Source organism: Neomonachus schauinslandi, chromosome 12 (genome assembly GCF_002201575.2).
Source record: "Neomonachus schauinslandi chromosome 12, ASM220157v2, whole genome shotgun sequence".
Lineage (NCBI taxonomy): Eukaryota > Metazoa > Chordata > Mammalia > Carnivora > Phocidae > Neomonachus > Neomonachus schauinslandi.
Window position 1 is genome coordinate 71,036,356 of NC_058414.1, and position 23,086 is coordinate 71,059,441.

The 23,086-nt window shown below is 36.1% G+C and overlaps 1 protein-coding gene across 13 annotated transcripts in view; it reads left to right on the top strand.

Annotated features, from left to right (window-relative positions):
* The window catches only part of FOXP2 (forkhead box P2), a 251,079-nt gene that overhangs the window by 80,406 nt on the left and 147,587 nt on the right, over nucleotides 1-23,086 (top strand). For all 13 annotated transcript variants that reach the window (XM_044920086.1, XM_044920085.1, XM_044920087.1 and 10 more), the window contains one exon: nucleotides 21,256-21,345. In XM_044920086.1, coding sequence (XP_044776021.1) covers nucleotides 21,256-21,345 — 90 coding nt within the window. The remainder of the gene's footprint in view (nucleotides 1-21,255; nucleotides 21,346-23,086) is intronic.

The window sequence follows — 23,086 nt, forward strand, 5'->3', positions numbered from 1 at the left end:
AAATAAATAAATAAATAAATAAATAAATAAATAAATAAATAAATAAAATCCTTAAAAAAGAAAAAGTGCTCCAACGAGACCTGCTGAATGAGATGAACCAAAATTTTTAGCTCAATGCAATTAAACAATACTGGTTACTGGTGAAAACACTGGGTTTTCAATTTTTATCATCGATGTGTTACTCTGTTTTTATAACTAAATTCATAAAGGCCAATATCTGTTCCATCTAGGTAGTGTCTGTATGGCTATGCCAATTACTTAGTGTTTAAAGCTTGGTAAAGAAAAGCAGAGGAAATGGGCTAGAACTGGATGGCAAATGAAAATAGGAACAAAAATATAGTTCAGACTTAATTTTTGCCTCTGTGAAAGTGCTCATTTTGCATATTCATAACTTACAAGGTTGATTTTCTAATTTCAAACTTTTCCTCAGGTTAAGACTTTCCGTAGACAAATGTATAATCTTTTGAACCAAATGGATATAAAGACAGAATAAAGGGCACTTTAAAAAATACATACTGACATTTCTCTATGTCTCTTGATACAAACTGGTTGTGTGCTGGTGCAAGGAAAAAAGATATGAATCAAAGAAAGAATCCTGCAACAGAAAGCTTTTGCATCAATGAGTATGTGGGGAGGGAGGAGGAGGAAGGAATAAATTCAGTGGAGAACCAAAGACCAGCCAGATCTTTAGAGGAGAATTTATCAGACAACTTGCCTTAGGACATGTACTGGAATGGAGTAGAGGAGAAGTTAAACTTCAGGGGTTGATGGCTAGACAGTTATGCTACAAAATAAAAATTTGTTCTTACTAATGATATATTAAATTCATAATGCATTAGTAACTTTAAAGAAGAATATTCCACTGTGGTGTTTCCAACTAACTTTTGCTTACATTATTTTCTCATGAAAGTAAACTATCCTTTTCTATAAATCTGAGGTTATGATTAATTGCTAAAATTTTATGGTGCATAATCATTTGCTTTGCATATGTTGTATTTTTTATAATTAGTCCTGTCAGTAATTTTCAGTAGTATAGCATAAAACACTACTTTCTCTCCCTACAAAAAAAACCCCCAAAAAACCTTTAAATACAACAACAAAATGTAAATGGTAAACTAGCAGAATAAATTACAGTTAAATGCTAATTGTACATTTTTTATTAATTTATTGGCTAGAAATTGATATATTATAACTTAAGAGTTTAAGATTTTGTTTGAATTTGGGTATTCTTGTCTTTTTCAATATGATTCGTCATTGGCTTCATACTTGTTTAAAACCATGTTCTGGTGCCTGTTTATGGGCTTTTGCATTATTGCAAGACCTTTTCAAAGTGAACAGAAAGGCGCAGGCTTTAATATGAGAGAAGCATGTTTATGAATGCTTTCATTAACTAAGATGCACTAACAGGCTGTCCCCAACTTACTAATAGGTTTTGTTGCACACAGCCATTTCTGAGCCTGTTGTTTAGAAGCAGGAATTCATGTTCCCATAGAAACAATGTTGTATATGATCCCACGCCAACTCTCAAAAGCTTTTTTAACCATAATGTAACTAAAATAATACTAATAGAGTCTGAATCCTTTTGCTTGAGTCCAGATCTCTGATGCCCTCTGGACCTGACAATAGGGGAGTCAGATAGAAGTGGCTCCATGCAACAATTCCCATGGAAGCACAGGGAGAAGTTTCTCAAAGCATGAATGAGGAGAGCAGGCCAGGGCTTTCCCAGTGGTTTCTGATAAGGTTCTCCAGGGAGGGTGGAGTGGATAAGAAATAGGATTTTGAAGAAGGGAATGTCATCTGCTGGGAACTAAAGGGAGTATAGGAAAATCTGAATTATTTAAAAGTCTTGGGTGGCTCAGTTGTTAGGCGTCTGCCTTTGGCTCAGGTCATGGTCCCAGGGTCCTGGGATCGAGTCCCACATCCGGCTCCCTGCTCCATGGGAAGCCTGCTTCTCCCTCTCCCACTCCCCCTGCTTGTGTTCCCTCTCTCTCTCTCTCTCTCTGTCAAATAAATAATTAAAATCTTTTAAAAAAATAAATAAAAGTCTTAATTTTATTTTTATGTGTATACCTTTAAAATTGGTGGTATACTGAGAAAAATAAAAGAAAAACCTGGAATGCTTGGAGTCTAATACTATTCAAAAACTTCGTGACTTTGGTAAATTCCTTAACTTCTCTAGGCCTACTTCCATAGTACAGCATGAAGGGATTTAATGAAACATTTTCCAAGTCTTTTTTTTTTTTTTTTTAGATTTAAAATGTTTGATTCTGCCCTAGTACTGTCAGTAATGAGTAAAATATAGTGGCAGTGGAACCAAGCAATGGTCAGGGGATGTCTTCTCATTTCCCATGCCTTGTATAATGCATTATGATATCATTATAATGAATAATAATGGTAGTAATAGTAATAAACATGACTACAATTACTAAGGTTATCAAAATTTTACCTGGTAGAGCAGTAGTCCTCAGACTTGGCTAGTCATCAGAATCACTTAGGGAGCTTTTAAAAAATTGACATTCTCAGTTCCCACCTCAAATCTAATTAAATGAGAATCTTTGGGAGTGGAGCCCAAGAATTTCTCTTTATAAAATAGCCTCCTGTGTGATGCTGATGACCAACTGGGGAGGGAACCATTATAATAGATGTCCTTAGTGAATTGAAATGAGAATTTAGCATGATTTGCAGTTTTCATAACAAAATTTTTGTATGAAGTGTTTGTTTTTCGGTATTTTTCTCATTCTTTCTGAAGTCCAGTTTAAATATAAATCTGCAGAGCAAACCATTTCTTCTAAGGGTAAATTCCAGCTAAAAAGTCCTAAATTTTAGAGGCTCCTGGGTGGCTCAGTTGGTTAAGCGACTGCCTTCGGCTCAGGTCATGATCCTGGAGTCCCGGGATTGAGTCCTGCATCGGGCTCCCTGCTCGGCAGGGAGTCTGCTTCTCCCTCTGACCCTCCCCCCTCTCATGTGCTTGCTCTCTCTAATTCTCTCTCTCTCTCAAATAAATAAATAAAATCTTTAAAAAAAAAAAGTCCTAAATTTTAGAATCTGATCTAATAGAGTTTTCTTGTTCAAATGTTCATTGGAAATATTCAGTGTTAAATTACCTTTTCTTATAGATCGTCAACAAACGACATATAGCGAATGACAAATGATTTCCTATTTTAAAGCAAAATAAGGCTCAAATTGCTAGGATTTATTTCTAATATGTGAAAATATTTGTGGAGTTGTGGCCACACTTGCGTATAAATTTTATCATTTTACTGGACTTTAAAAACACTTCCAGGCAACCCATGGAAAGAACCTCTATTGTATTTGTATGTCTGTATGTATTGTTTTTTCTTTTTCATACTAGTGTATATGGAATTACAAAATAAATTTAAATATGTATTTTGAAGTATAATCATTTCAAGTTTTATACAAAGGACTAATGCTTCACATAATATTTGTAAATGAACTGTGTATTAGATAATATTCAGTGAAATTTGTGAAATTTAAATGTCTTCATTTTCCTTGGATATGAATTATTTTTATATCTTTTTCTCAAATAGAAATTGATTGACTAACTTAGCAGAAACGATGCATGGCCGTGAAATGTTATACACATACCACAATGTCATAAAGGTAGCTTTCTAAGAGTTGCATATAACAGGACCATCATTTTAACCAAAAGAGTCTATTAAATTGTGAGGAAGTGAAAATTTTGGTAGCGTTTATCACTTCATTAGTTACTTGATATCATTCTTAAATATAGCCATTAAAAACAGAAGAATCTTAAGATATCCTATTGCTCTTTGTCACTGTTCCCAATCACTGTCACCCTTGCTACTTTGTTCTGTGCTTCCGCTCTGCCCCCATGCCTATTCTCCAAGTCACCTTTGGAGCACCTTTTTATTTCACAGAGTGGTGGCTGTCCTTTGGATAGGTGTGCTCAAGGTGTCCTTTCCAGTATCCTCCATGTTGCATGTCTCAGCCCCATGTTTCCAAGCACGTTAAACATGACAAAGCTGAGACCTTTAAAACAGTTCTTAATAAAAGGAGAGCAGGGAGGTGGGACTACCATAGAGGCTCAAATCGCAAGGGTCTAATTTGATGTTGGCAGGGTGAGATGTTGACAGGATCCTCTTTTTTTTTTTTTATATAGCTATTTCCATGGCTGTGGAATCACAAGGAAGGTCCTGAGTGTGTATTTTGGATTTGTCCTCAAATTTCAGAATGCCTCATTTGTGTATACCAGTGTCCCAGCTGTTGCAGACTTTGTAATGAATTAGTATTGGACTCAGAAATTGAGTTTCTGCCAGAGGATTCTGGCAGTGAACATTCTCCTATAACAACAGACGAATGATAGCAGTGGAAATGCCAGGGGACTTCACAATAGCATGTCTCAGGATTCAGTGTAATGGCTTAACTTCAACATAAAGATGATCAGAGCAAGCAGGGCTTATTGTTCCACTCTGCTGAGTGGCATGTTAGGTGCCAGTTATGTAAATGAAGGTAATTACAAGAGAGTGCCAAAATGTGTCCTCCATGAGAAAGTGCGCAGTTCTTAAGTAGATCATCCTGCAATCATAAGAAGCCTTTGTGGGGGGCAACAAAACCCCCCTTCTATGAGAGGCTTAATATCTTTTGAGACATTGGGAGAAGAGTGCCATTTTGAGCAAAGGCCGATTGGGATTTCTCCAAGATTGCAAAGCATCTTCCCCGTGCGACCCTCAGAAATAAAGTTTTAATTTCCAGTTTAACTATCCATCTTTCAGTAAGCATTCTTTCATATGCTTCCTTTCTGATTACAAGCCAAATGATTAATTTAAAGAGGAGAAACATTAAATCGGAAAGCATTTTTCTTAAAAATGTATGGTGAACCCGATTATTCCTTTGGGCAGAAGCTTTGTATGTTAAAAAACGGAAACGACTTTTGAAAGAAATTAGCACACTCCCTGTCACAGGATAAGGTAACTAGGTCCTTATCAATCCTATGGGTTATTTGCTTTTTAAAAGTTTTGTCTCGCACCTTACACACACACACACACACACACACACACACACACACAAAGACTGCTTCTAGAATACAATGATATTACCTTTTTATAATTCAAAATATAATCCTCCTTCTTAATTACCAGCCACATGGAGTTCACCCTGTGTAGAATTCTTATATTTTTTAATGAAGAGTTCTTCCTCACACTGTTATCATGTGCCATACTGTGGATAATTAGTTTTAAAGGTAGAACATAACCAACAAAGTTTAGTGACCTCTGTCATAATGCAACATAATGGAAAAAAAAAAAGGTTAAAAGCAACACTATCAGGTAATTGTTTCCTTGTTAGTGATTAAATTGCAAACTCTGAGAGGACAGGAACATTGCCTGTCTTGCCCATGTTTACATCTCTAGTATCTAACAAAGACTAAGGGCTTTAAAAATGTTAGTTGAAAATGAACATGATTTAGCCATTAATTTTTTTTTTTAAAAAAAGGAAGGAAATCCTGCCATTTGCAACAACATGGATGAACCTTGAGGACATTATGCTAAGTGGAGTAAGTCAGACAGATATTGTATGATCTCACTTATATGTGGAATCTAAAAAAATTAAAACAACCAAATTCAAAAAAGAGATCAGTTACCGGAGCCTGCGGGTGGGAGAATTGGATGAAGGTATCAACAAGTTCAAACCTTCAGTTTCAGAGTTGTGACAAGAGTAAATCCTAAGAGTTCTCATCAGAAGGAGAAAAAACTGTTTCTTTTTTTGTATCTATATGAGGTAATAAAGGTTAACTAAGCTGATCGTGATAATCATTTTACAATATATATGATTCAAGTCATTATGCTGTACAGCTTAAACTGACACAGTGCTGTATGTCCTGTTATAGCTCAAAAAACTGGGGGAAAATATCAGTTGAATGAGTGAGGTATCTGCTACAATGGCTCATCCAATCCACTAATTTTAAGAGAGAATAGAAAAATACCTACATTTCCTAGATGTGTATTTTTTATTTTTTATTTTTTTTTTTTTTTTTTTTTTTTTTATTAAAGATTTTTTTTTTATTTATTCATTTGAGACACAGAGATACAGAGAGAGAGAGAGAGAGGGAGAGAGCATGAGCAGGGAGAGAGGCAGAGGGAGAGGGAGAAGCAGGCTCCCCGCTGAGCAGGAAGCCCGATGCGGGGCTCGATCCCAGGACGCTGGGATCATGACCTGAGCCAAAGGCAGACGCTTAACCATCTGAGCCACCCAGGCGCCCCGATGTGTATTTTTTAAAAACATCAATTTCTAATAAGGGAAGAAAAGCAAATTGAAACGAAGTATTTTTGCCTGTTTTTAAAAAAGACTAAAAGGGAGTGATAATGCACAGTGTTGTTGAGTATCGTAAAACAGACAGTCTCATCCGCTGGTGGTATTGCAAATGGATACAACCATTCTGGGGAAGCATTATGGTAATGTGTGCCAAAATGCAATATCGGAATATGGCTTGACCCCAAAATTAAACTTTTGAAAGATAATTGCAAGGCAGAATTATAAGGAAGTTCATTGCAGCGTTACTGATAATTGCTAAAATTGAAAAAGTGAAAATATCTATTGGAAGGGAATTATGCTAAATGAAGAAGAGCTTTTTAAGTATTGAAACTAATGTGTGCTTTGGTGAATTTGAATTTTTCTCATTTTTAAGTTGAAACAACTGTATTGTCTTTGCCTAAATTAGTTATTCTTTCACATAGAGTACCTCTTTAGGTATATACTTGGGCATTAGGAATATTAAAAAGGTCTTAATAAAACTGTAATTTTGTACATAACTGAATCTGGAAAAGTGTGAAAAATACATTTTTATGTAAACAAATTCTTTTTTTTTTTAAGATTTTATTTATTTGTGAGAGAGAGAATGAGAGACAGAGAACATGAGAGGGAGGAGGGTCAGAGGGAGAAGCAGACGCCCCGCCGAGCAGGGAGCCCGATGTGGGACTCGATCCCGGGACTCGAGGATCATGACCTGAGCCGAAGGCAGTCGCTTAACCAACTGAGCCACCCAGGCGCCCATAAACAAATTCTTAATAACAATGATGCCCACATGTATGGATTATTTTTCTAGGCCTATGCCTAAAATAATTGAAAGACTCTAACTGAAGAAAATGAGGTAAAGCTTTTCTGACAATCAGTAATAATTTTTTGGATTGTGACTGTTAAGAAAATAATGAAAGAGATAATACACTTTGGAAAAGTCATGGATAAAAAATTTTAGTATCACTCTATAAAGGGAAAGAAGTCTTATCTGTGTTCATTTCAATGTCATGGTAGATCACCAATGAATCTTCTAGAGTCATCAGTGTAGATGTCTGAGAGCACCTACCATGTGCAAGGCATGGTGACTACTCCTAGAGGGAATGCTAAGTTTCTTCTGTTGGTGTACAAGTTACATCTCAAATATCTGGAATCAGCTAAATTCTTGGTGTGTTCTACAAGTTTAGAAATGTCTAAAAAAACATACTTTTCAGTTAAGTATCTTTTGAGTCACGAGGTGCAGGCTACTGTGTTGTACATTCTTGGGGGCGTAAAGATTCTTTAGAAACATGTCTAGCCCTTAAGGAGCTTACAGTACTAGACACTAAGGGTAAATGAACATATTCACCTAACAAAGAGAAGTATGAGTTGACTCGAGTTTTTTTTAATAAAAAAGTCACTTGTGCTAATGCAGGATGCACAAACTTGCTCCCTGGGGTTGGATTTTATGTGTATCTTCAAAAAGTGGGCCACCCCATGTTGGGCTGGGCAAGTATCTCCTCAAAAGGCTCACCCTCAGGGGCACCTGGGTGGCTCAGTCAGTTAAGCGCTGGACTCTTGATTTGGGCTCAGGTCAGCCCCACATCAGGCTCCATGCTCAGTGAGAAGTCTGCTTAAGATTCTTTCTCTCCCTCTCCCTCTGCCCTTCCCCCAGTGTGCACGCTCTGAATAAATAAATTAACATAAATAAATAAATAAATAAATAAATAAATAAATAAATAAATAAAATATTAGAAAAGAAAAGAAAGGCTCACCCTTAAGCTTGACTAGGCGCCTCTGAAGCCCAACAGCTTTTAAGGGTCCCCTTCTGGCCTCGTCTTGGTGCCATGGTTTGTGCCTCAGCCTCTCCCTACAGCCCCTAGGCAGCTTTTTAACCACCCTGGCGTCCTCTCCCAAGCCATGGACCAAATGGAAACAATAAAGCATTTGGGGGGGGATTAAATAAATAAGTGGGCCATCGACCAACATTTGGTAGAAGAACTGACAAGGAAAGGAGAAACTTTTTCTTTCTCCCAACCTTCCTAGTCTTAGGGCTCATTGTGGTAAAGGAAATAAGCTAAAGAGTGAAAATGAAATAGTAGAGGGATAGTCAACTTTAGGAACTTTGTTTTTTATCAAGACATTTCCCAAAAACAAAAAACCTTTCTGGGCCCTCCTATCTTCTACTTCTTTTTTTTTTTTTTTAAAGATTTTATTTATTCATTTGAGACACAGAGATACAGAGAGAGAGAGAGAGAAAGCATGAGCAGGGAGTGAGGCAGAAGCAGGCTCCTCACTGAGCCAGGAGCCCGATATGGGGCTTGATCCCAGGACCCTGGGATCATGACCTGAGCCGAAGGCAGACGCTTAACCATCTGAGCCACCCAGGCGCCCCTTATCTTCTACTTCTTAAACTGTTGATTTCTCCCCAGGGACGCTATTTTCTAAGTGGCTATTATAATTTTTTATTTATATACATATTTTCTAAGAGTCATATTACAGATAATTAAATATAAGAAATGATTTTTAAATCAGAAAAATATTTTAACCTTTTTGATAGAGTTAAATTTTAAAAACTCAGAGCTTAAGAAGATTTTTAGGGCAAAAGCCCAGAAGACTCCAAAAAAATTACCTAGAAACATAGTTATTGATGTATTAAGATGATGCTTATTACCACCATTAGTTTACATTTTATTTTATTCAAAAGAACACTTGTATGTACCTTATACTTAATTACTACAATTTGCCACTTCATATGCTGAAGATAATCTAACCTAAACTCTGTGATAGCTGGAACACAATGGAAATGCCTGGATTTTTCTCTAAGGGGAGTTTGTCCAAGATCTTTAAAATCTAATCTTTGGGAATTTGCTTCAAACTATATTACACAGGCATACATGTGCTTCATAATTTACACTGTGAATTACATAGCCTAAAAACACAAAATTCTATGATCTTACTATAAATGTATTCCTTCTTCCATTCATTCAATCAGTATTTTTTGAATAATGCAGTGCTTAATCAGCAGTTGGTTGTCAATGACTAGCATTTCTTCTCTTCTGAGTTTATGTTTTGCCCTTTAGATTGCCCTAAAGACTAGTAAATTGTAAACTGCTTGGGAAGAAGGAATGTTTGTATTCAGAGTTGATCATTGATGGGGATGAGGTCATTTAGAAACCCAGAAGGGTGCTAGAATTAGAACTTGGAATTTCTGAGGCCTCTTTGGCACTCTGTCATTTTGTTTCTTTTTTTTTTTTTAAGATTTTTTTTTTATTATTTATTCATTTGAGACACAGAGATACAGAGAGAGAGAGTGTGTGTGTGTGTGAGCAGGGGGAGAGGCAGGGGGAGAGGCAGAGGGAGAGGGAGAAGCAGGCTCCCCACCGAGCCAGAAACGGGACATGGGGCTCTATCCCAGCGCCCTGGGATCATGACCTGAGCCGAAGGCAGATGTTTAACCATCTGAGCCATCCAGGTGCCCCTCTGTCATTTTGTTTCTAAGAACACTCTAATTTTTGCTGTAAGCGCTTTCCTTTAGTGGTTTGCAACCCACTCTATCTGCACCTGAACTAATCAAGGCCTCTCCCTTTTCAAGTGGTTTTGCTCTCACTATCTCTTCCTCCTCTGGGACTGGCCTAGTTAGCTTCTGGGTTAAGTAGGCAGAGGCTCTCTGCCTCAAGGCTCTTTTCCTTTAGATCTGCTGTAGCATTTCCTCCCCTCCATGCCAAGCAGGGCCATAATCTTTGCCTCAGGGTTCCTGGCTACTGAGCCTCATCCTTGCTGAAGGAAGAGTGATAGCCAGAGTTTTACATTTTTCTCATCTGTGTCTCAATTGCAGGAAGCAAGAATATGAACTCTAAAAGAAACTTTCCCTCTGCTTTTCTTGGTCTGGCTTTTCCAAAACCTGGTGCACTTACTTTTCCTTTGGAGTGGTCTACCTCCTCCTTTCGCTATGCATTTGTGGCCACATGAACATTCTCTCTCACAGGAAAGCAGACCAAGCCCCCAAGTCACTCCCTGACTCACCTATAAAATATGGCTAAGATGACATCATTTACTCACTAGGACTGAAAGAAGATTTCCACTGATGAAAGGAATAGAATTTACCTTTAGGGGTCCTTGGGTGGCTCAGTCAAGCATCCGACTCTCGATTTCAGCTCAGGTCATGATCTCAGGGTTGTGAGATAGAGCCCCATGCCCAGCAGAGCGCCTGCTTAAGACTGCTTAACATTCTCTCTCTCCCTCTACCTCTGCCTGCCCCCCCCACCACCATTCCCACACATGCTCACTCTCTCTCAAAAAAAAAAAAATAAAAAAGAATTTACCTTTAAATGAAAAACTCAGTATTAAAAAAAATCCCCATGTCTTGGCAACATATTCTGAAAGACTTTTGTGACTAGGATTGCCATATTTAGCAAGTAAAAATACAAATAATTTCAAACTTAACTGGGCATCCTCTATTTTGTCTGGCAACCCTACTTGTAAACCCAACAGAACATAGTACAGATTACTTAATGCCTGTTAGCAGATGATACTGTTTTGTGTCTGGTTGTGATAGAAGATGATTATTAAAATGTTTTTATCTTTAATATTGGTTTTTTGTTTGGAACTGCCACCATGAATCAAGTGTTAATAACTTCAAAGGCACTGTCTTTTAAGGATAGTGAATTGCCTTTAGTACGTAAGCTTGTATGTCTAGTTCTCCTCGTGAAGAAGAAGGAAAAAGAAAAACAACATGAATGGGATCTTGGAATTCTTTGTTGTTCGAGTTGACATAACCAGCAATGTTGTTAATGACTCAGAATTCATCTTGTCCTCCTTATGCCCAAAGATTTTTTACTTATTTTTTTTATCAAATAAAAGTCTCTTTAATGATATACTCTTCCTCACTACTCCTTGTAGAAAGGGCATTAGCTTCGCAGTTAGCCAGTTAGTCCTTCAGATCTCTGACACCATTTCAAGGGTATGTGAAACAGCTTGAACATATAACCTAACTACTCTGAGCTGCAGTTTACACTTCTGTAATAAAGGAGCGTGTTTCAAGGATGAAATGAGATAGTATGTGCGAGAATTTAGAATGATAGCTGGCAGATAATGAGCACTGACCAAGCATTAATTCTTGTTTTCCCTTTTTGTCTTTCCTGAACCCCTATAGCCTTTTTGTACCTTTTAATGGCATGCAGCACATTTCTGCATTGCAGTGTGGTTATATTGAATATATTTTTATCTTTCCTGCCATATTAAAAGATCCTTGAGGGCAGGTGATCCCATAGCAATGGTGAAGTGGACCTGGGAGAGGGGAGGGGTGTAGCTCACCAGTTCATTTGTAAAGATAAAAATCATTTCGGTCTCAGCAGAGATTAAAATACAACTTTGCAAAATATGATAGGACATGAAACTGTTAAGATATTTTTCCTACCCAATGAGACATTTTTCTACTGAATAGGAGAACTGAATAAATATTGAGGTAAACTTTCGGGAATTACTATGTGCCAGGCCTATTAGTTAAAATGCACATACCTATTTAGCAATCTTTATAAAGCTAAAAATCAGTAGTGGGTCTCAACTGACCAGTACTTACACATGGAAGAACTGATATCCACTGGAGGAATGACATAATTTCAAAAGTCTTCACTTGAAATAATACTACTTTATACTTTAGCTTTTAAAATACTTTCAAATACATTATCCTCTCTGATTTCACCACTCTCCTAAAGTCATTGGTAACTATTATTAACTGCATCTGATAGATGAGAAAATGAATGCTCAGTGTGATTAGGTAGTCCAAGTTCATCAACTAATAAAAGGCAAAAGAATGTCTCCTGAAATCTAGTCCGTACCATTACATCATATTTTCTTTCCTAGTTGCAAAGAGAAACTTCTGAATAGTCAGCCATGCTAGTACTATCTGCATCACACATATATTTTATTTTGCTGTCTTTTAAAAACTAAAGACAACCAGTCCTCAGAATGCACAATAACATAGAACATATTGTAAGTGACTCTTCAGCTTATACTTGATATAATTGGAGGTGCCAGGCCCCTGGGCCACGTTAAAAGTAGAAAAAGATTCTAAGTAGTGATGATCCCAAATTAGAACAGTGGAAAAGTAAGTAGTTCTTTATTTAGTTATGGAGGCAACATTTCAGAAGACCTCCATATATCTGTATGTCATCAATGTCTGTGGAAGTACATCTCCTACTCCAACAACATTTTATTTTATTTTTTTTTATTTTATTTTTTTTAAAGATTTTATTTATTTATTTATTTGAGACAGAGAGAATGAGAGAGAGAGAGCACATGAGAGGGGGGAGGGTCAGAGGGAGAAGCAGACTCCCTGCCGAGCAGGGAGCCCGATGCGGGACTCGATCCCGGGACTCCAAGATCATGACCTGAGCCGAAGGCAGTCGCTTAACCAACTGAGCCACCCAGGCGCCCTCCAACAACATTTTAAATGCCAGTTTTTACTCTCCTAGCTGTATTTCCCAGAGCAATGAGAGAAAAGCTTCCTCAGTTTTGTTTCCTCAGCAATTCCAATCTTTCTGTCCTTCTCAGTAGGTAACTGCACTTTCTTATTGTCTGAATTAATTGAGACTGTTCACCGTGAACTCTCTCCTCTTCCTACCTCTGCCTGGCAAAGTCACCTATCCTCCCTTCTCTTCAACTTGTCTGGGAGCAAGATGTGATTCTTCTCCCTACAAGGCTGTCAGCTGCTCCTGCCCCTTGGTTTAGCCCTTTGACATCCCCTCCGATAACTTTCTCAGTTCTCTTACCTCTTACAGCTTCTGTTGCTCCCTCTTAGCTTATTAGCAAAGTGTCTTTAAAACAAACACACACACATAACCTCTCAAACTATATTTCGCTTTTATTTTGGTCTTCGCAGAACTTATCAAAAGAATTGATTGCACTCATGACCATGGTTTTCCTCTATAATTCCCCGCAGCCCAATTTCTATTCAGTACTCTGTGGGAACTGCTGTCTGATAGGTCACATGCAAATGATCAAATCAACAAGAACTTTCATTAATCCTTAGCCTCTTTGAGTTTTGGGGTTTGAGAACCCATTCATCTTCTCCCCCCTTCACAATTCCTTTTTTTTTTTTTTTTTGGCTATTTTCTATTTTTCCCAGTTTTACTGAGATATAATTAACATCGTAATTCTTTTATTTAAATATATGTTTTAATGAGATGTAATTTATATACCATAAAATTTATCCTTTTAAATTATATATTTCAGTGGATTTTAGTATATTCACAAGGTTGTGCAACTATTACCACTATCTGATTCCCGAATATTTTCACACACCCCCTAAAAAGAAACCCCATACTCATTAGCAGTCACTGCATTTTATCTCCTCCCTTTAGCCCCTGGCAACCACTAATCAATTTTGTCTCTACGGTTTTGCCTATTCTGAACATTTCATATAAATGATTTATACAATATGTGGTCTTTGTGACTGACTTTTTCCACTTAACGTAATGTTCTCAAGGTTCATCCATGTTATGGAATCTATCAATACTTCACTCCCTTTTATGGCTGAGTAATACATGGATGGACCACATTTTGTTTATCCATTCATCAGTTGATGGGCATGTGGGTTGTTTCCACCTTTTGGTTATTAAGAATAAAGCTGCTATGCATATTCATGTTTAACTGTTTGTATAGACATATGTCTTCATTTCTCTTGGGTATATACCTAGAAGTGGAATTACTGAGTCACATGGTTATTCTATGTTAAACATTCTCCAGAAGTCTTTCAACTTCTGTGACTGTGCATTGTCTTCCTTTTTGCTATCTCATCTCTAAACAAAATGTAGATATTCCCTAAGTCTGGGTCTTCCCTCTCTTTACTCTTTACCAGCAATCTAGTACTTTCCCTTTGTCCTAAATGCTGTCTAATCTTACTTTGGGGAACCTGTTTTCAGCCCGGTCACTCTGAACCTAGGTAGGTTCAGGACCTCAATATTGTCGCGGGGTCAGACTTATTTCAGCATTTGCAGATTTAGCAACATCTGCCTTTATCTTCTAAATAATATGAAGACTTTTTGCCATTGAGTGTTTAGTTATGTCCATTAATTAGCTCCAACCCACCTTCCCATGATGTTTAACTAGCTCCTAAGCTAAGCACATGCTTTATTCAAGATTAGTTTCTTTTCACTGTGTATGATCTCACATATTCTTTGCCTCTCCTTGGTGTGGCCATGTTCTGTCACCTTTTCAAGATGAACTGTCATATAAGTTCATCCCAATTTTTCATCCCCATAAAAATTTATCTAAGCTTCCCAACTGAAAATAATTTCTTCAACTTATGAACCACTGAAGTGTTTTAAAAACACTTTTTATGACCTTTTGACTTTACACCAAATGTTTCTTATTAGACACAAAGCTCTTTGAAGGTAAAAACAATGTCACATCACCCACCTTCTACTGCCACAAGTGTGTGATGCTTAGTTCTTTGTTTGGTACATTAAACATAGTTGCAAAAAATTTTTTAATGACAAGTAATTTTTGATGTATTTTATTCTTGCAAACACTCCCAAATTCTAGCTCTTTTTTTTTTAAAGATTTTATTTATTTATTTGAGACAGAATGAGAGAGAGAGAGAGAGCACATGAGAGGGGGGAGGGTCAGAGGGAGAAGCAGACTCCCCGCCGAGCAGGGAGCCCGATGCGGGACTCGATCCCGGGACTCCAGGATCATGACCTGAGCCGAAGGCAGTTGCCCAACCAACTGAGCCACCCAGGCGCCCCAAATTCTAGCTCTTTGTAGTTTTATTATTGTTAAATTGAGGAGGAAATCCAGAATACAGGATTCAAATAATAGTTTACTTTCAGATATTATACTATAATTTAGCAGCATGTATTTTCATTTAGTATCTAGTGTGCCAGTTGACATTATAACAGTGTAGCAGTAATAGGTCTTCAGTCCATATCCAAACTAAAGATGGTATTGGCCTCATAATGAGGGAAAAAAAGCAACTGTAGGTATGTGAGAAATAAAAAGTAAACCCAAAGTATGTTTGGAAAAGTAGTAACATTTTATAGCAGAAAGAGAAATGACTGAGAATGCACATAAACCATTGTAGTTCCTGGAACATGTCCCATAATAAAGAAGTATTGTAAAAATCTTAGTTTTCATAATTTTAATAAAATTAGTTCCAATTCCTTTTTACCTTTCATACTTGGGACTTTTGAAGTTGGACAGATTTCCTTAATTTGTGAGCAGGAATTGTATTTAGTATTGGTATAGATTATATTAATGTTCTTTATAGGTTCCATTAGCAATTCATTATTACTAGCAGTAGAATAATAAAGAAAATAGAAATATGAATACCAGGCTGCTTAGTATTATTTACTGTAGCCTGTGGAATGCCAGCTCTAAGGAGGAGAAGGTATTCATCCCATTAAACTGAGTGTCTGATTCCAGACCTGAAAAAACAAAACCTGTCTTAGCCATTAGTTAGCATTAATTCACAGGTTTCTTTTACAGAAGGGTCTCTGAGCTTATTTGGGAGTTTGGAGCCATCCTGAAAGATACTGAATATTGGGTTTGAATCTGAACCTTGAGGATTTTGTTAGAGCTTCTGAGGATGACTTAAGAATCCATTCCATCACATATTCAGTACCTCAACTGCCTCTCCTTTGGATCTACATCATGAATGTGAGCCAGAACAGCCTGACATTTGATTGGTAAATAGGATGCTTTATAATTAATTACTGACTCTTATTGTAGTACCATGAAATAAAAGAGCTTCTCAACTTGATTCCCCTAGTAGTCCACACTGCGAACACAATATATCCACACATTTATTCTTTAACTTTATGTAAGATATACTGTAAAACAAAAATAACCATTATTGTAAAAAACATTTTTTAGCAATTAGCTTTTTTTCCCAACAAACTTAGTCTAATTATGGATCAGCCATGATAAAATGAAAGGTCAATAGCTACAGATGCATAATTTCACTCTGATAGATTGCTGTTTGAAAATAGGATATGACAATTAGATGATTAATTTTCTTCTATTAAATAGCATTATGAGTCTTCAGATTACATTTATCAGTATATTCTCTTTAGTGGGAACATAATGCAAGGAAAGGCTGAACAGAATAGGAATTCATGTCCTTTGTGGAAGGATCCGAATATGCTTTTTATCAACCACACTTGTGAAAATAATTAGACAATGAAATTCTGTTTGAAAACTTATTTTACGTTCAGTATTCAAAGTAACATGTTAAAGGCATCATAAGTTAAAGATTAAAACATGTGAGTATGAGGAGCAAAATTTTGAATGTCCTGCTGGCAATTTTTTTTTTTTTTTTTTTGGTTCTGGTTATCTGCAAAGTATACACCCCTTGTCAGTATAACTAGGGAGTGCCTGTGTAAACATTCTTGTTTTGCCTGTTCCGCATAATCGTTTCTTGTATCATATTTCTTCTGACCTCGCTATCTGAAACCAATTACAGGAGATCCATTTGGGCTGCATCTATTTTCATAAGAAGCCTAGGCAGCAGTGTTTTTCTCAGAGATGAATATCAACATCAAATATGCTTCTGAGTGCTTTGTTATTTATGTTTCAGAGAGATTTTGTAGCCTTCAGCTCTCAAGAATGTGTCATGCTGTGCTGTTTATACATTGAAGATATTAATGGGTGTAGATGTCATTTTTCATTTTAATGTCTCAAATGCAACAGGCTGATAGGTTAAGCATTCCTATTTTTACGGGGAGAGATATGAGTGATGTCTGTTTTCTCCCAAAATATACATATATTTGCTTTGAAAAAAAAGAAGTTATTTATAAACCTTAGGATACTCAACATTTTTTTGTTTCACTGGGTGTTTCTAAGCTATTCTCAAACCATTTTACTCCTGGTGAAAGTTTTCAGTGTTCTTCATAAGAAAACAGTATTGATCTGACAGGTTACAAAGCTTTTTTACTCTTAATTCTCATAATGACCTCCTCACTAGAGTTACTCTCTGTATATGAGATTCATAGGTATCAAAGTTATTACAGTCGTGGAAGGGTGATATGCTTGGACTTTTTCTTACAGAATTTTAGTTTATTTGAAATTAAATAGTAACAATTAGGAATGGTGTTTTCAATGATTATTTTTTAAGTTTTTATTTAAATTCCAGTTAGTTAACATACAATGTAGCACATTTTTTAGAGCAAGATGCACTGAATTCTGAAAAACTTGTGCATACCCACACCTCGGCAGTCTAACACAAAGTATATCTTTAATCTATTAGAAAGATTTTTAGTCATCTTTTCAAGATATTTTAATTTAATCTGATACCAATTTTTAAAATGTTCTTAGTTTTTTTTTAGCTTTACTAAAATTAGATAATTTCATTAAGTAAAGTGCACTCTTAATTCAAAACAAATGTGTTTTTGGAAACTAGATATGGCTTGGCTGCCTTAGAAACCTCTTTCTTGTTGTTCACTAGAATCACACTCAGTCATTATTAAAGGAGATTTTGTAAACATCTCTTGCCTTTTGTTCTAAGTTTTGTTTTTGTTTTGGCAGAGGCTAATCATATAAATACCTAAACAGCTTGTAGAACTTAATGCCTAGTCCTGGAATTTATCTTTTCTATTTACCAACTGAAGTGGGCAAGTGATTTTCAAATTAATATTTTATGTAATTTGACACCTAACACCTTATATTGATGAAAGTATTTTATCTCATAATCTTTCATCTTTTGCGTCGCTACAGTAATAAATTACAAAGATGAACTAAATGTCTCTGAGCAATTGTTTATTGAAATGCAGTCCTAAAGTGATATACAGAATACTGGGAATAAAAATGTCATGCGATGCCTGCCGTGAGAATGCAAACTGCCAAAGATTCCTGCTTATGAGTTTTAAATCATCCTGATCTCTTGGAGTTCTTTTTGTTCTCCGACCTCTTATGTTTACTATAGCAGTCTCTACTGCTACTAAAAGAATGTTGAGATAGGCAAGTGGTCCTTTTTCATAAGAATTTGTATTGAATGATGATCCTGGATTATTCTGAAGATAACTCTAAGTGTATACGGAAATCAAGGTACTTTAAAAGTTTAACCGGCCATTGGTCATATTCCATTATAATTATTACTCCTTTAAAAACAGTGTACATGTATGCTTTTGTCCAGTGAGATTTTCGTGAGCTGCAATTCTAATCTAATTTTCTAGTGTCTTTCTATAGCCACTGGGTGTTACATATTCCACTGGGTTACTTGTTTGGATTGGGCTGAATGAACATCATGCAGGGTGATGAAATGAATAGGGTCCTAGGCTTGGGAGACAAGAGCCTGAACTTTTGACTGAGTTCACTGGAATGTGCCATCCTTAGAAACATTTAGGGTTGGAATTACTTGAAAAGTTGGGGAAAAAAAAAACAAAAACTACTGCTTTGGACTTTAATCAAGTAATTGTTGTATTATTGGTTCTTCAGTCACTTGTCTACAGGGTATGAAGGCTAAGCTAAACAATCTGTAAGGCTTATGTCCAGCTCTAGAATTCTTTAGTTTATTTGTAATAACTGGTGAAATGATCAGAGGGTTACAAGAGTTTAGAGTTCCATCAGGTATTGGTAGAGTGTATGGTGAAACCCAAGTCAAGGACGGCAGAAACACTTAGCCATAAAAACAATATATATTCGGTGGTGGTTGTTCCGTTCAAACACTTACATATTCAAACATGAAAAGATTATGTTGTAGTTTTTCTTTTAGGTTTTGATAAATGAATATTCTCTCTTTACAGGTGAAAATAATTTATCATGGTGCCACATGTTCTCTTTTACTAGGGTTTTATTCATTGCCATCTAATGGTTTCTTTGATGGGACAGAGACAGTATGGCCCACTGGAATGCACTCTGGCCCGGAAGCAGGAGACCTAGAACAAAACACTTGATTACTCTAGGCCTCATTATTCTCATTTGCTAAACTGAGGACATCAGAGTAGACGATTTCTAAGAGTGCTTTTAGTCCCAGCCATGCATGATTTCAAGATTCAGAACTGTGTTCATTAGACTCCTTCAAGAATAATAAATAGCTACAGAATTAAATATAAACTAAGACTCCATTTATACAAAATAAACTGATGAACTCAAAGGGAAATAATAATCTTATGAAAAAAATCAGGCAAAATTGATGTGGGTTTTGGCATCTAAGGCAGAAGTAGTTGACGGATTTTTTTTTTCTTTGAGAGTTTCACATAGACACAATACAGCCTAGGTCACACTATAGTAATTTCCACTTAAAAAATGTCATTTGGAGTTATTTCATAGGTTGCAGATTAAAAAAGGAAAGCTGTATTATTTAGAATATTAAGTGAAATATTTTAAACTAAGTTTGGTGATAATCAAGTATTTGTGGAATTTTTTATTTGGTCTTTTTTTTTTTCAAAGTGAACTTTATAATAAAATTGCCTGAGTTCACTGGAATGTGCCATCCTTAGAAACATTTAGGGTTGGAATTACTTGAAAAATTGGGGAAAAAAAAAACAAAAACACAAAAGATTGCTATGAGTGAGTGTGTCTCCAAATGTAAAAAGTGTGCTTTACAAACTGGGCCAGATCCTGCTCCGGGAAGACAAATCAGTGTTGTTAGGGGATGGTGCCTGTGCGTTCAGTTTGTTTACTTTGGTTTCTATGTCTGCCTGCCTTCTCAGAGAACTTGCTTGGAGCCAGACTGTAGCAGCCCTCTCTCCGTCTTTTCATAATTGATCAGGGGATGACTGCCTTCCCTGAGGGTTAAGACGTGGCAACTTTTTCTGTTTGCTCAGCATCTCAATGCAGTAGTTCAAACATTGTTCACACCGGCTGGCAGTGTAATGCCATATGCACATCTTGTCAAAGCAACTGTTGTCATGGATACTAGAAACTCTCTTAAAAACCAGATCATTGATTCCAATCAAAATTGTACTTTTTTATCAGCTTAGAATCTCAATTATCATAGTAGAATATTGATCTAAGGTATTTCTCCCATCATGAAGAATTTACCTCGTATTCTAAAGCACCGAATAACAGAGTAGGGCAATGATTTATTTTAGTTGTATGTGTTGAAAAATTTCATCATTAGTGTTCATTGAACTCAGCTATTGAGAGAAAAAAGGAGTTTGCAAAGGAGAGACTCTTAAAAAGTTTTTTTCCCCTCAATTTACACTGCTACTTTTAAAACATCTCAATATGTATTTTTTAGGGGACTCGTTTTTATGTTTATATAATACACTCACCAAACTGTCCCTCCTCCTGTAAAAGAAATTTAATATAATTTCTTATATTAAGTTTTATTTTCCTGAATGGGAAAAAAAAAAACAGAAAAATAGATGAAAACATCTTCTATTTTGATTGGTATTCTGTCACACATAGAAACAAACCTGATTGGTTGAGTGGTAATTTCTTTGTTCTCTGATTTTGCTAAGAATGCAAATGAAAACCACTCAATTTTATTTGGCATTAAAACTGCACTTTATTTTGTCAAAGGAGAGGTTTCCCCTTGAATTGTAAGTACAAAAAAAGTGTTTTTAATCTTTAGTGAAAATCCTTATTAATTCACTTTCAAGATAATCTGATGTTGATTTGTCAAATTTAATTACAGCTTCCGGTAACACTTGAAGTCTACTGCTTTTGCTTCAAAATTGTAATATGAAAATGCAAATTGAATGATAATTTAAAAGGGAGTGGGCATTTTAGTTGAACACTCAAAGACAAGTTCCTTGTGGAAATGAGGTTATTGATGCAGTTTATGATTTTTTCCTCTTTAAGCACTTTAAACAAATTAACTTTATTTCCTGCAGGATTACATGTATCTCCATGACTTTAAGTAAAGTTGTATATGTGTGATATGTGGAATTTTTATATCACATTAGAAGAAGATCTTTAATAATTCTCTCTAGAAAGGAGGATGGGAAAGGGGTTCTCATACATTGAAGCCTTTTACTATTAACCAAGGAATAATCAATTATTGATAATCAATTTACCCTTCAGCAAAGTATTTAGATATTGCTCCCTTTTTACTTCTAGGCTCTCCAAGCAGCAAGACAACTTCTCTTACAGCAGCAAACAAGTGGATTGAAGTCTCCTAAGAGCAGTGATAAACAGAGACCACTGCAGGTTAGTAAAGCATTCTTGTCCTTGGGATCTTATTTTAAAAGATGCTCATAATGATAACAAATGTGCAGACCCAGTTGTGTACATTCAGAAAATTTTTACATTTGCATATGTCGGTAATTTTAATTCAAAAAGAGAGCTCATTTTATCTTCTTGAAAGGGAAACAAAATTTCTATTCCCATAGATTTCAAAAGTCTACAAGGTCACTTTTTACAAAAATTATATAGAAACCACATTTGGGATATGTAGGCATAAGAAGTTTTATATAAAACTCCCTTGTGGGATTGTAATGGAATTTTATTCACAAACAAGTTAAAGTAAAATGTGAAATTTCTTCCTTAAAAGCAAAGCCATAGTAAGATGGTATGGAAGGAGACAAAGCAGTTTTAGACAACCCTCCGCAGTTGTATCCAAGTGACAAATGCAGAAAACCTCCAGGGTTGCCAAAAAAACTGTTTGAGTTTGCCAAGGAGTTATTGCTGTTGCTACAGTTATAAAAACACATTCTGGAGTTTGTTGTCCTTATTCACCATGTTTGTCCTGTGAAACTGAGAGTATGTATGTCCTTTAAAGTAACTTTTTGTTACATAATATAACCATTGTTTTAATATAATCTTACCCAGAGTACATAGGACATTGTTTGGGGGGAAGAAACATTTTTAGGGTGTAGTTATTAAATGTTTGGAAGGTAGAATCTGAGGTTACATAAAACATCTTTCAAAATGTTTATCAGCTCTGTTGAAAGATAAGCAATGCTTTTTCCTGAATCATGTGCTATGTACATGTCTAATAAGGTAAGCTTAGTTTGAAAAAAAAGTAAGCATCTTTCTTGTTGCTTTATTTTACCCAAATAATCTTGGAATTTTTTTAATGGCCTAGCTGTCTATTTTCATTTTCAGGTGTACTCCCAGATATTAGTAACTAAGTCTTATATGATGGCTTCCTGAAGTTTAGTATGTATGACAGAGAATTACAGGCTACTGATCTACACAATCCAGAAACTTATTATGTAAAAACTGGATTAAATTTTTGGTCCCTAGACAAATTTGAGATGAGAATATATATTCTTGGGAACAAACCCATTTGTGGGAGGTGGGTGGGAAGAAGGAAGACTTGTGGAGAGGGGATGTGTTCCAGTAGTCTAAAGTTCAAATGTCTGCCATGATTGCAAACGTTGTATTGAATCAGCCTGAGTTGAAGATTCATTTTAATTTTTTTTTAAATAAATGTCACGCTCTTTTGTTTAAACTAATCAGTAATTTTATGGCAACACAATTTCCTCACCATCATCTCTCCCCAAGTAATGCCAGTGATTGGAGTCTTTCCATCGAATTGTCTTATTCCAAGACAGCCTCTCCATACATTTGCATGACAGAGAAAAATTTGGAAGTCACAGAAGATAGCAAATGAAATGTTTCCCTCACTGTGGCTTCAGAGTGGGAATTTTGCACTGTTGTTGGTATAGCAAAGGAGGTTTAGATGCTGGCAGCGTAAGCCAAAGGTAGGAGTTTATTGTTTCGACTACTGGAAAAACACTACATACATATTGTCCTAATTCTGTTTTAACATATCTCTTGACAAAATAGACAAAGTAGTTGTTCCTTCCTCCCCAAAGCTAAGTCCAGTAGAAGTTTCTTTATTGCTGGTTACCAGGGCATCTCTGGAAAGAATGGCTGGGCTTTAGTTTTTTTTTTCCCTTTCTTTCTTTCTTTCTTTCTTTCTTTCTTTCTTTCTTTCTTTCTT